Source organism: Hippopotamus amphibius, chromosome 5 (genome assembly GCF_030028045.1).
Source record: "Hippopotamus amphibius kiboko isolate mHipAmp2 chromosome 5, mHipAmp2.hap2, whole genome shotgun sequence".
Lineage (NCBI taxonomy): Eukaryota > Metazoa > Chordata > Mammalia > Artiodactyla > Hippopotamidae > Hippopotamus > Hippopotamus amphibius.
This window is the reverse complement of record NC_080190.1, coordinates 79,592,203-79,604,830: the sequence shown is the minus strand read 5'-3', so window position 1 is coordinate 79,604,830 and position 12,628 is coordinate 79,592,203. Positions and strand designations below refer to the sequence as shown.

Below are 12,628 nucleotides of genomic sequence, written 5' to 3'. Positions count from 1 at the left end.
TGTCTTGGGCGGGGGTGGGGAGGACACAGGAAGAACATCTCTGCAGTTTGGGGAAGAGCAGAACCCAGGACCACCATCTTCTAAGAGGCCCTCCCCAGACACCTCATGGGCCTGGGAGGTAAGCAGCGCTTTCAGCCCTGTTCTCCCAGCAGGATCGGGGTCAGGGACCGGCTTGTGGACCAGCCCTCCGTCACCCCGAGGCTGAGTGGGAGCAGGAGGGAAGCTTGTGTTCAGCCTCGACCCGGTGAAAATGCACTTCCTTTACTTCTTCCTCTGCATGTCTCCCAGGAGGAGGGAAAGGTGTTCAGCCCTTTTACAGACGGCTTTCCCCAAACTGAGGGACTCAAGAAGCCTGTTCACCATATGAGGCAATCTCATTAATTTGGGTTTATCTCTTTCTTTCCATTTCTACCAGGAGAGGGAGACTGGTCTCTTCCCTCCTTTGATGGGTCTAAGGAGGCAGAAGCCCAGCGGCGGGGACGACAGGGAGGCCTGCGGTGCGTGGTGCATCTGTGGGTGGAGTCTGCTTAGTAAAGCCCCTGACACACCAGTGCATGGGGGGCTGGTGCCTCTGTGGGAGCTGAGCACAAACACTGCTCAGTTCTACTGAAGTTCCAGACTCCTTGCCAGGCTCCCCAGGGCCCCCCAAGCTGTGGGTGGGCAGGAGAGGGGACAGCTCTGGGGGCCCTGCCTGAGCCAGAACACCCCCCATCCCAGTCACCTAGGCCGTTTCCCAGGAAACAAGGAGGGAACACATATAAGACAGGCAGTCCTTTCTTTATAATCGGGGGCCAAATAGCCCCGGTGGCTGCTCTGTGATGGATGAATTTCCTGCTGAGCTTCCTCTATCTCACTGTGGGCCGCTGGGCCTCTGGCCAGTGCTCAGTGACCATGAGAGAGAACCCTTTAGTGACCTGCTTGGCCATGTTTCAGGGATTCTCACACCTAAAGTACTCATTGCCACGTCCACCCCCACCCAACACACACACACACACGCACACACGCACGCACACACGCTCTTCATAACTGGGATAGAGCCTTCCCCATATCATGAGATATAAAACTCCCCATGGTATTACTACAGTCACTGACATAATACAATTATGTGAAAGGTAAAGAGCTCCGTGAGTCTTCAAGTTTGAGGGCATGGAGGCCCTGAGGGCAGAAGTAAGGCCCAGAAGCAGGACAGGACCCTCCCTGAACAGGAGCCAGGAAAGAAACATAGTCAGGCTGCTCTCTCTTCACACGTGCACAAGCCAGCCCTGGTCCTACACCCCACGAACTGCAAGAAGGTGGGGACCGGCCAGAGGGATGGGGGGTACTGACCTGTCACTCCAGGGCCCGGTCCATTCAACTTGGCCCCAGGGGTTCCGGACTCTGATGAGCTCTACTTTCTGGCCTCGGAAGTTTACCTAAAAGGGAAAAGCGTTAGAGAAACGTGAGATGGTAAATCCATCTGTGAGCTCCAGGGGGGGTCCTTTCTAGCTGCCGCTGGCTTTTCTGAAAACTTGTTGACACACTAAAGACACGTCAAAACTCATCAATTCTTAACTAGCCCTCAGGATTTCCTAATTCCTACTGAACATGGTGTTACATTAATCACCCCAGAATGGTTATGCCGCATCTGGGAAATAAAGTGTGATTGTAATTAACAAGAAGCGAATCCACAGGAATCTTCCAAGACTGAGCTTTCTCTCTAGACTGGAACCCCCTAGAGGCGGAGGCCAAGTCTTATTTATCGTGTATTTCAGCATCCAGCACAGTCAGGGGTCTAACACTGAGTTAGACCTACTCCCAGATGAATGATCAGAATATAAGCAAGTGCTGGGAATTTAAACAACTGCAGTAAGCAAAACCCACTTCTAAGTCTTCTAAATCCCATCTTCTCCCCCTTTCAGGTGTCACATGAGGGTCTCTGCTGCCACACGGAGAGCCCTTGAGCCAGTACAGAGAGAGGACTCAGTCCTCAGGCTCTGCCCAGAGCAGGAAAGAGCACCAATGCACACAGAGGTTTTGGAGGGAAAAGGGTGAGAGTAAAAGACTTCGATTCACCCATTAACCAGGAATTTTATTCTCAGAACACGTTATCCTCCGGTCTTTGGCACAAATTGTCTTTTTTAATGTGCAAAATCATTTAAGTTCATATGACCTCTCGAGAGGCCACGTGCCCCATGAAAGAGGTTCATTCCCTGAAATGTGCAGGGAGGTGAAGTCCATACAGGTGGAGAGGAAGCAAACACAGTTGAACAGAGTGTCATCGGATGGGAAGGTTTCTGCCGTCACTTGGAATAATATTTAGAAGATCTGACATTAGGAATCACAGACCTGCTCTAGTGAGTGAGTGGAAGGCGCGTGTGGACGGAGAGGGGCGAGGAGGTGGCTAACACTGCAGAGTCCAGCTGCGTCTCCCTCCTGGACACGTGCTCACACTGCCTGCTGAGGGGGAGACACAGGCTCCCTCTGCACCCCGCGCTGCCCAGTCCTTTGGAGCATGTCGCTTAGAACGTGGCAGCCACAGCAGGAGACGGAGGTGCCCGGGTCCTCTACCCCCTGGATTTGAGACTAACCCAAAGGCAGGTACTTTGGGCTTCACCGAACTTGACCCTGCAAGGGTGCAACCCTCTGCTTCTCGTCTTCCTCTCTCATCTCACCTTCTTCCCTCCTCTTTCCTGTGTACTCCTCCAAACCAAGCACTTGCTGGAAGTCACAGGGGTGCCCGTGGGGTCCGGGTGCCCCCCCACTCCCGGGATTAGTTCCACCCTGAAGTACAGCTGCAGAGAATAGGACTCGTGATGGTTAATTTTGTGTCAACTTGACCGACCCATGGGGTGCCTGGATATTTGGTTGTGTGTTATTTTGGGTGTGTCCACGAGGGTGTTTCGGGATGAGACTAGCATCTGAATTGGTTGACTGAGTAAAGCAGATGAGCTTCCCCGTTGTGGGTGGCCCCATCTAACCAGCTGAAGGTCCAAAAGGAGCAAAAAAGCAAAGGAAGGGAGAATTTGCTCTCTCTGCCTGACTGCTGAGCCGGGATTTTGGTCCTTTTCTGCTCTTGGACTGGGACTTATTGGTTCTCCTGGTTCTCAGGCTCTTGGGCATGGACAGGAACTACACCACTGGCTCCAGCTTGCAGGTGGCAGGACTTCTCAGCCTTCATAATCGTGTGAGCAATTCTGACTACTAAGTCTCTTCATAGAGACATCTAGCCTCTTGGTGCTGTTTCTGACTATTACAGGACTGATGTGGAATCAGGGAAGAAAAGAAAAGAACAGAAAAAACAAAGACCATGTTCTCGCAGCTGCTGAACAAGTTTGTACTGTGCTGGAATCACGGGTCTCTCTCTCTCTCCCGTTTGCTGTTTGGAATTCCAGCCTTTCTTCTATGGACGAGACATCCTCTGTCATGTCTGAAAGTGCACTTTCAACTGCAATGTGCTAAATAGCTTTATGGAGTCTGTCCCCACACCCTGTCAACAGGGGTCCCTGTCACCTACCTGGTTAACCCCTGTCACTGTGTAGGCGTGACCCTTAATGAGACCAAAAGGTGTCCGGGCTTCAGATTCTGCAGAATTTCTGATCTAAAACACAAAAAATGCTGTATCTAAGTCAAACCTCCCCCAGCCAGCCAGCCCCAGTTCCGTGTCTCACCCAGCCCCTCCGGTCCCCCCGATGAGGGCCCTGTGCATGGGCATATAAAATGGGTACACGGGACACCCCTAAGTGGTTAGCAGTGACATGCAGCAATTCCCAGCCTCTTCCCAGGGAGGATGTCCCTCATTCTCTGCTTGGACTTCACCAAAGACTTTACATTTTGCCCCCAAACAGAACAGCTCGACCATCCCCACCATGTAGCAATAGCAAGAAAGACACTAAGGAGGCAGTAAGAAGCATATAGCCATATGACATGCAATTCTATGTCACAAACTTGAAAAAGTAGAGGTAATTTACTAGCAAAGGATAAATTCCTCAGGTTAATCCAAGAGGAAATAGAAAAGTTGGATAGGCTTCAAAAAATATTAGATGAGGTAAAACTACGTGTGTGTTTGTAGGCATAAAGAAATTTAAAAATGTACTGTTCGGACTTCCCAGGTGGTGCAGTGGTTAAGAATCTGCTTGCCAATGCAGGGGACACGGGTTTGAGCCCTGCTCCAGGAAGATCCCACATGCTGCGGAGCAACTAAGCCCGTGCGCTACAACTACTGAGCCTGTGCTCTAGAGCCTGCTATTGAGCCCATGTGCCGTAACTACTGAAGCCCACGCACCTAGAGCCTGTGCTCCACAACAAGAGAAGCCACCACAATGAGAAGCCCACACGCCACAATGAAGAATAGCCCCCACTTGCCACAACTGGAGGAAGACTGTGTGCAACAATGAAGACCCAACACAGCCAATAAATAAATAAATAAATAAAAGAAAATGTACTGTTCTGTTTCTATCCACGGATATATTTTTTCATGATGTATGAAGTGAAAAAAAACAAGTTTCACGAAAGTGTATAGTAAGATTCCATTCAGTAACTACGCCCCCCCCCCCCCCCCCCCCGCCCCAGGTCTGTGCGTATATACGTGCGTGTGTCTGTTGCATAAGCGAGGAGAGAGGTGTGACAGGCACACGCCAGGCGTCCGGGCGTGAATGGGGGGGAGGGAGACAGAGTTTTGCCCTTGTATCATCTCGGGAGTCTTCCACCTGATACAGCAAGGATGTCTTACCTTTGTAACTCGAAAAACATTGAACACAAACGTTTGTTTTAATTAAAATAAATAAGCACTGCCCACCTCCTCCAACTGACGCCTCCTGCGTGTGTAGCCCAGCACCTGGCCCTACAACACTGCCTGGGATGTGGCCAGCGACTTACATCAATGGAGCAGCCCACCAGAGAGCCCCTCCTCAAGGCCGTCTCTAGAATCTCGTAGAAGTTCCTGGGAGCCTCCTTGGTTGTGAAGGTCTCGGCCACGCCCCCGGTGAAGTCCTCCATGGCCTCGATAGCGCTGCCGCCCTTGAGAGCCTCGTAGCTCCCGTTCAGCCTGCGAGGGCGGCAAGAAAACCTGGCAACGGCTGCAGGGAACAAGGACCACCAGCAGGTGGCGCCCCTCAGCCAGAGTTTTTCTACCTCTGCTAATGAAGAACCACCTCCCAGGCTAGCCCCGGGAAAGGGGATGTGGAAGAAGGTGGGGAGCAGGGGTGGGGTTTACTTGGAGCTCTGAGGAAATCAGAGACCCTGAGAACTCTGTGAGAGAGGCAGTCGGTGTGGTGGTGAGGACGCAGGCTGGGACCCGGGACCCTTTGCTGGGACCCGGGACCCTTTGCTGCAGTGCTGCAATGCTTGCATATGGACACACCTCCCCTAGAGCAACAAAATACTACAAACAAAGTGAATGGGACTAAAAATAACCGCGTGCATGCGCAGTTGGGACAAATTCCGGACAAAAGATACAAAGAGAAGGGGAAAAAAAACCCAAACCCAACTGCCACTTTTGAAGATCCTGGAGAAAAGCAGGGTGTTGGGAGCAAAAGGAGGGCACTGCACGTGCGCCCTGCACACACCACCACCAAAGGGGTGGACAGAACACCTAAGCCACCCCTCCGGCCCTACCCCTGGGCACACTCCTACCCTCAGCCCATATATTGAACAAGCGCGCCCCTCCTCTGGGAACAAGCAAGAAAACCTTGCTCCCTGCTGCTGCATCAGGGGCCCCAATAAAGCCTGGCCTGAATTTCTTGTCTGGCATCTGATCAATTTCTATTGATGAAGGAGGCCAAGAACTCTGGTCCATAACAGTAAGGAGCATAGCCGCTGGTTCCTGACGGGCTGCACATTAAAGTGTCAGTTCCCCCACATATACGCTGAGGGATGCTGGGCCGACTCAGTTTCCTAGTTTTCAGAATGGGGTTGTACTCTTCCTCCTAGGGCTGCTCTGAGGTGTAGATGCGCCTCCCTCTCTCATCTCCTTTGGAATGGGGCCTGAGCCGTGAAGCTGCTAGTTGTATTAGACTGAGAGGGAGGCGGAGGCATTTCTCCTGATTTCTGGCCCCCTGTATCCCAGCCACGTTTCTCTTTCCGTCTCTTTTATTAATATGAGCTTGACATTCATGTCTTACATTGGTGTGGTGCATTTGTTACAGTGACTGAACCAATACATCACTGTTATTCAAGTTCATACCGTATTCATATTTTCTTAGTTTTCTTGCTTCTGTAACAGGGAAGAGTCAGATCTGACTCCATGTTGCCTCTGTTTCTTTTACTTTAACTTTTGCTTCCCGTTGCTTTTGTTCACTAAAAGGGTACGGTCTATACATAATGACCTGCCTCGGGGAACCCTGCCCCTCTGCCTGAATGTTAAACCAAAGTGCCTTTGTTCAGGGAAGCATCTGGACCCTGTCCACCTGTGGATGGCTGCAAGAAGAAAGAAATTAACACATCCCCTCCCCGAGGCTGGCCATTCCAGGGGATATTCGCAAGACATACGGCCTTTTTCCTTTACTTCATCTCCTCCCCCTCTCTGTGCTATGAAAGAAACTGGTCTCCAAACCCCAATGAGATGGTTTTTTGGAGACATTAGTCTGCCATCTTCTAGGTTTGCTGGCTTTCCAAATACAGTCACTATTACTTGCCTCAATACCCTGTCTCCAGTTTATTGGCCTGTCCTGCGGCAAGCAGAGCAAGCTTGGGCTCGGTAACACATTTTCTGTTGGAAGGGCCCATGCAGGATCCCACAATACACTTAGTTACATTTCCTTAGGCTCCTCTGGCCCGTGACAGTTTCTCAGGCCTTCCTTGTTTTTGATGGCCTGGACAGTTTTAAGGCATTGTTGGCTATTCTGCAGCATGTTCCTCAGTTGGGATCTGTCTGCTGGTTTCTCATGACTGGACTGGGGTGACAGGTTTGGGAGGAGGAAGACAACTGGGATGAAGTACTGTTCTCATCACATGGTATCGTGGGTACATAGTGTCTTCCTGACTTATCACTGGGGATGTTGCCTTGATCACTGGCTGAGGTCTCCTGTCTCTCACTGGCTGAGGTCTCCTGTCTCCTCCTCTGTGAGTTTACTCTCTGCACCCGCCCCTCCCCCACCGCCATTACTGTCCTCTTTGGAAGGACTTAGGGAGTGGGGGTTACGTTCCACCTTCTTGAGGGCAGACAGTCTACATGAATTCCTCGGAATTCTTCTATGTGGGAGATTTGTCTCTTCTCCTCCATTTATTTATTCAATCATTTATTTATTCAATCATTTATTTACATCAGTATGGATGCATGAATATTTATTTTATACTTTGATTTATAATCCAATACCATTCTACTTATTCTGTTGCTCTAATTGTTCCAGCTCTGGCTATTTTCAGCTCTTTCAGTTGGCTCCTGTGTCCCTTTGACATAACTCCATTAGTGTGTGTGTGTGTGTGTCTGTGTGTGTGTGTGTGTTTGTATGTGTGTGTGTTTAAAGCATATGCTCACTTCCTGGCACTACAAGATACTCTAGGTTCATCTTTTTTTTTTTGTAACATTATTTTGCATTGGAGTATAGCTGAGTAACAATGTTGTGATAGTTTCAGGTGCACAGCAAAGCGACTCAGCCATACACATACATGTGTCCATTCTCCCCCAAACTCCCCTCCCATCCAGGCTGCCACATAATATTGACTCCAGGAGCATCTTCTGTATTTCTTGCCCCAGTCCTAGAATTAGCTTTATCTCCAAGGAGCCCTGGTTCCTTTGATTGGAAGATGGTATTAGAAACCAAGACCTAAGAACTTAGAGTGCTTGTTGCTATGGGGCTGTTGTTGCTTCTAGGCCCTCTCAGCTGATAAAGCAAGGAAATAATACATGTGTACTAACTCATGTGTGACACATATACCATCAATATGTAACCATCTCTCTCCAACTAAACCTGAGTTCCTACTGATGCCCCAATTCTAGCCTCCCCACCAGGATTCTTGGTAACCTCTCACTCTAACAATGAGAAACCTGGCTTCCACCGTCTGCCATCCATTTACTTAATTGTTCAATTCAGTAGGTATGTATAATGGTATCAGAATTGTCATCCTGTACCCCATGAGAAACAACTTAACCGGCCAGGGTACAGTGCTTCTGTACGATCTCTCTGGCTTTTTTCTTTTCTTTTTTCTTTTCTTTTCTTTTTTTTTCTTTTCTTTTCCTTTCCTTTCCTTTTTTTTTTTTTTTTTTTTGACATATGGGATCTTAGTTCCCTGACCAGGGATTAAACTTGTGCCCCTATATTAGGAAGCGCAGAGTCTCAACCACTGGATGAGCAGGGAAGTCCCAATCTCTCTTGCTTTCAGTCTCACAGACCACTCATTTCCAGAGTTACTTAGGTCAGCACCTTTCTTGCCTACACCTTCAGTGAGTTTGTTTCATATATCTGTGATACTATTAGATTGTTTTGTCACAGGCTGCTTTTCATACTGGAATTCCCTTATCCTCCTAGATGATTTTTAAGTTCATGTATATTAAGGTTCACTCTTTGTGCTGTAAAGTTCTGCGGGCTTGACAAATGCATGGTGTCATATATTCACTATTACAGTACCATACAGAATAGTTTCAATGCCCTAAAAAACATCCCTGTGCTCTACATATTTATCTTTCCTTCCCTCCTTCTTTCCCCCCAAACCCTCAACAACCACTGATCTTTTTCACCACCTCCATGGGTTTGCCTTTTCAAAATGTCATATTGTTGGAATCTTACAATATGTAGCCTTTTCAGATTAGCTTCTTTCATTGAGCAATATGCATGTAACATTCATCCACATCTTTTCATGCTTGATAGCTCATTTTTTAAATCACGGAATTATATTCCATTGCCTGAATGTACCACAGTTTGTTTATCCATTCATCTTGAAGGGCATCTAGGTTGCTTCCAGTTTCTGGAACTCATTTACCAAAGAGTAGGGTTGCTGGGTCATTTGGTAAGACTGTGCTTAGTTTTGTAAGAAACTGCCAAATTGTCTTCCGAAACGGCTGACCCAGTTTGCATCCCCACCAGCAACACACGAGAGTTCCCCTTACTCCACATCCTTGTCAGCACTTGGTATTGTAGGTGTGTAGTATTTCGTTGTTGTCTTAATTTGCAATTTCCTAATGACGAATAGTGTTGAGCATCTTTCCATATGCTTATTTGCATCTGCACATCTATTTTTGGTGACATGTCCTCCCAACTACTTTTGGCTTCTTTGAATGACAAAACAAAAAACAAAGAACCCACAGATTTGCTTTTTAAGAAACCTATTCTTTACTCTTCTCTCTGAAGGAGAAGGCTTACTCTTCACAGCCCAGTGTGTGAGTCCCAGTGGCTGGAGTTCCTGGCCCAAGCCTTTTGCACAGCTGCAGGGAGAGGACTGCCCAGTGCTGGGCTCACTGAGAGTAAAGCTGCCCCCTGCCCAGCTGGCCTTGGAGAGGATCCCCCACCCCAGGCACCTGGATGGGGGGCTCAGGGAGGGACAGAGCCAGGTCTAGGCTCCCTGCTGTGCCTGTAAGCAGTGCCCCTTTGCCTACCTCAAGCCTGTCTGGCAGCACTGAGGGTGTTTGCGCTGACCTGGGTAGGGCAGGGGGCAAGGCGGCCACCTCTGGTTCTTCTTTGATGGCTTTAATCCTGTCCTAATAATTTCAAGGGTCAATCTAACTCCAGTTTGCTTCATATTTTTTTGCCACTTGTATGCCCGACCTGGAGGCAGAAGTACGACCATCCTTCCTGGTTCCTGTCTCTGAGCACAGGATTCCCCATGGCTTGAAGATCTAGGCCTGAAAGGGACTCCTGGGGTAGCTCTGCTGTCATCTGAGCACAGGGTCAGGCTGCTGTGGTCTCTCACTGACACGCTGGCGGCTGGAAGTCGAGAGCACCAGAGGGAACTGCAGCCGTCAGCCAGGTGACTAAAAATGGTCATCTCTTTTCTGCTTATGTGGTTCCTGGGCTAGTCAAGTCCATGGGGTTAGAAAGTAGAAGGGCGGCCACCAGGGGCAGGGGAGGAGGGGGGGGATTTAGTGTTTAATGGGTGTAGAGTTTCAGTTTTGCAAAATGCAACAGTCTTGGAGCTGGCTGGTGGTGATGGGTGCACAAGACAGTGAATGTGCTCGATGCCACTGAACTGTGCACTAAAAAAATGGTTTTTAAAGGGTTAAAGAAGGGATATTCTGAAGAGGAAAAAATTAATGTCTTGATATCCATGTGGTTAAAAATCCAGATGTCTGAGCCACGATCGCTTGATGAGAAGACTGGAGAACCACACAGCCAGCATTTCCCTCTGCTTCCCCTCCCCGCTCTTCCAAAGGCCAGATTTGTGAGCCAGGGAAAGAAAGGGGACACGGTGTCACCACCATGCTTGAGGATGGACACATCTATGCCACAATGGGAAGGCTATTCTGGCTGTTCCTTTTCCACCACCAACCCTGACCGAGCCCCAGGCAGCCCCTGGTGAGCCACACGTGCACACTCAGACCCTCTGTCCTACGCTCTGCAGATGCTCCAGGCAAAGGCCCGGGGAGTGGAGCTGGGGCTTCCTGGGCCAGTGCCTGCGGGCGAGCGGGGGGCACTCACTTAGCGTAGGCTTTCTCCAGCAAGGCGCTCCAGAACTCGCTGTTGTCAGCGGAATGCAGGAAGACCAAGCGGTCCCTGAAGGTGGGCAGCCGGTCATCGATCACCACGTCCAGCCACTCGCTGTGCTGCCACAACTGTAGCCGGGGTGGAGGTGGAGACTGAGGGGGAGGCCCTCGGGAGGCCCATCCCACCTGTAAATGTGGACAACTTGCCTCCCCTCAAGCGGACCACCCTGCCCTGTGGTCGAGGAAAACCACTCCCGGGTTCCACGGTGGGGCCACCTGGACCTGGTGCTGAGCCGGCCCCGCCAGTGACACGGGCTGAGGACTTGGTGTCCCCACAAAAGCCTGGGGCAAGCAGGACAGGGTCCTCTGTGGATGCTCCACGGCCCCAAATCAGCTCTTCTCTCACAGGGGCGGGCGGTGTCTGGGGCTGGTCTGCTCGCAGCCAGGCCTCCACTCCTCCCTCCACCCAGGTTCAGATTCTGACCCAGGTGTTCCCTCCTCGCCCAGAGGCGGAGCCTCTAAGACACAGAGTGCGGATGTAGTGGGACAGGTGGACACTCGTGCAGGTGTACACACGGGAGGGGCACGTGTGTGTACCTATGTGCCTGCACGTGTGTTCTGACACTCACATGCGTGTGTGTGTGGGTGCCCTGTGTGCAAGTGCTTGCAGGCATGTGTGTGTGCACGTGTATGTGTGCTGCCTGTCATCCAGTTGGCCGAGAAAGATGTAAGGGAAGAAGACAGAGACAGAGGAGGGTCGGCTGTGGCGCTAGAGACATTTATTTGCAGCGCTGCTGGGAGGCCAGCGTCTCCGTGTCAGTGGCTCGCCGTGGGCCAGCCTGTGCCTGGCAGACTTGTGTGCGTTTAAGGAGTATCCCCCTCTGGGCGCTGGTGGGGGGCCCAAACAGCATGCAGGGGAGCACAGTGTGGGGACACTGCCAGCGGCCCCAGCTGGGCTCCCCGTGGGGCTTCATCCTCCCAGCCGGTGTCACCTCAGCCGTTCCTGGGGACAGAGGCACTGTGGAGCAGTGCACTTGTTGGCCGGGCCGGGCCTCGGGCTCCCTGAAGCAGGGCCAGGGTGGGGGGTGCTCAGGGCCGGCTCCCCAAGGGAGCGCTTGCTCAGAGGGCTTTACGGGGCGTCAGAGAGAGGGCCCCGCCAGCCCGGGGTGGGGGGGACTGTGGGGGAGGACAGGAGAGGCGCAGGAGGAGGGGCTCACTTCCAAGGCCCCTCTCCCCAGGGGGAAGATGACAGTATTGTCACCAGGTGTCAGCACGTGACGGACAGGCACCCAACAAGGCCAGCCCCCACCCGATCAGAGGCAGCCCAGCACAGCACAAAAGGGACTGCAGCTGCAGAGATGGAAGGGCCGGGCTGGCCCAGAGGAGAAGGGGCGGGGTGGGGTGGGGGAGCAGAAGGGAAAGGAGGAGGGCTGAGCCTGCACCCGCGCCTCCCTGGAAGGATCCCTTTTAGTTCTAGGAGAGCCTGCAACATAGTCTCTCCTTTTTCCAGGTATTGTGTGAAGGCCCAGGGCCACCAAGAAAACTGGGTGAGGTCCCCGCTTAGTAAGCAGAGGGGCAAGTTTCAGTATCTGGTCAGAACTTCTGCAGGAACTCGGGGTGGAGGAGAGAGCACTGAAAGGGGAGGTGAGAACACAGGAGGCGAACCCCAGGGCAGGCGGCTCTGTCAGGGCCCCTCCATGGGATCCCAGCAGGCGATGCCGCTGTGATACCCCCAGGTTTTATTTTTAAACTCACTCGTGTCTCCAAATCTATATTTCTTTAATAAGGAGACTCTCTCAGTTTATGAGAAACCATCCAGTTCCCGAGAGGTATAATTGTTTTAGACCATTTATGCCTAAAGCCCAAGAAATCCCAAATACTAAAACCCTTAACAAATGGACCTCCAGATTTGCCAAAACAGCTCTTAGAGTTTTCCTGCATACGTCCTGAAAGGGTTCCTGGCAGAATGCCTGCAAGGCTCTCCTAGTGCTTTGGGGGTTATTTCATGATGAAGTGCGGTTGGGTCGTGGTGGGGACTAGCTCTCACCCGGAGAGGGGCACTTGCCTCCAGGATTC

The 12,628-nt window shown here is 51.2% G+C and overlaps 1 protein-coding gene across 3 annotated transcripts in view; it reads right to left on the bottom strand.

Moving 5' to 3' along the window:
- Positions 1–12,628, bottom strand: part of CAPN9 (calpain 9) — a 46,890-nt gene that overhangs the window by 23,387 nt on the left and 10,875 nt on the right. For all 3 annotated transcript variants that reach the window (XM_057735483.1, XM_057735484.1, XM_057735485.1), the window contains 4 exons: positions 10,548–10,681; positions 4,855–5,023; positions 3,494–3,577; positions 1,327–1,412 (listed from right to left, as the gene is read on the bottom strand). In XM_057735483.1, the coding sequence (XP_057591466.1) occupies positions 1,327–1,412; positions 3,494–3,577; positions 4,855–5,023; positions 10,548–10,681 (473 nt within the window). The remainder of the gene's footprint in view (positions 1–1,326; positions 1,413–3,493; positions 3,578–4,854; positions 5,024–10,547; positions 10,682–12,628) is intronic.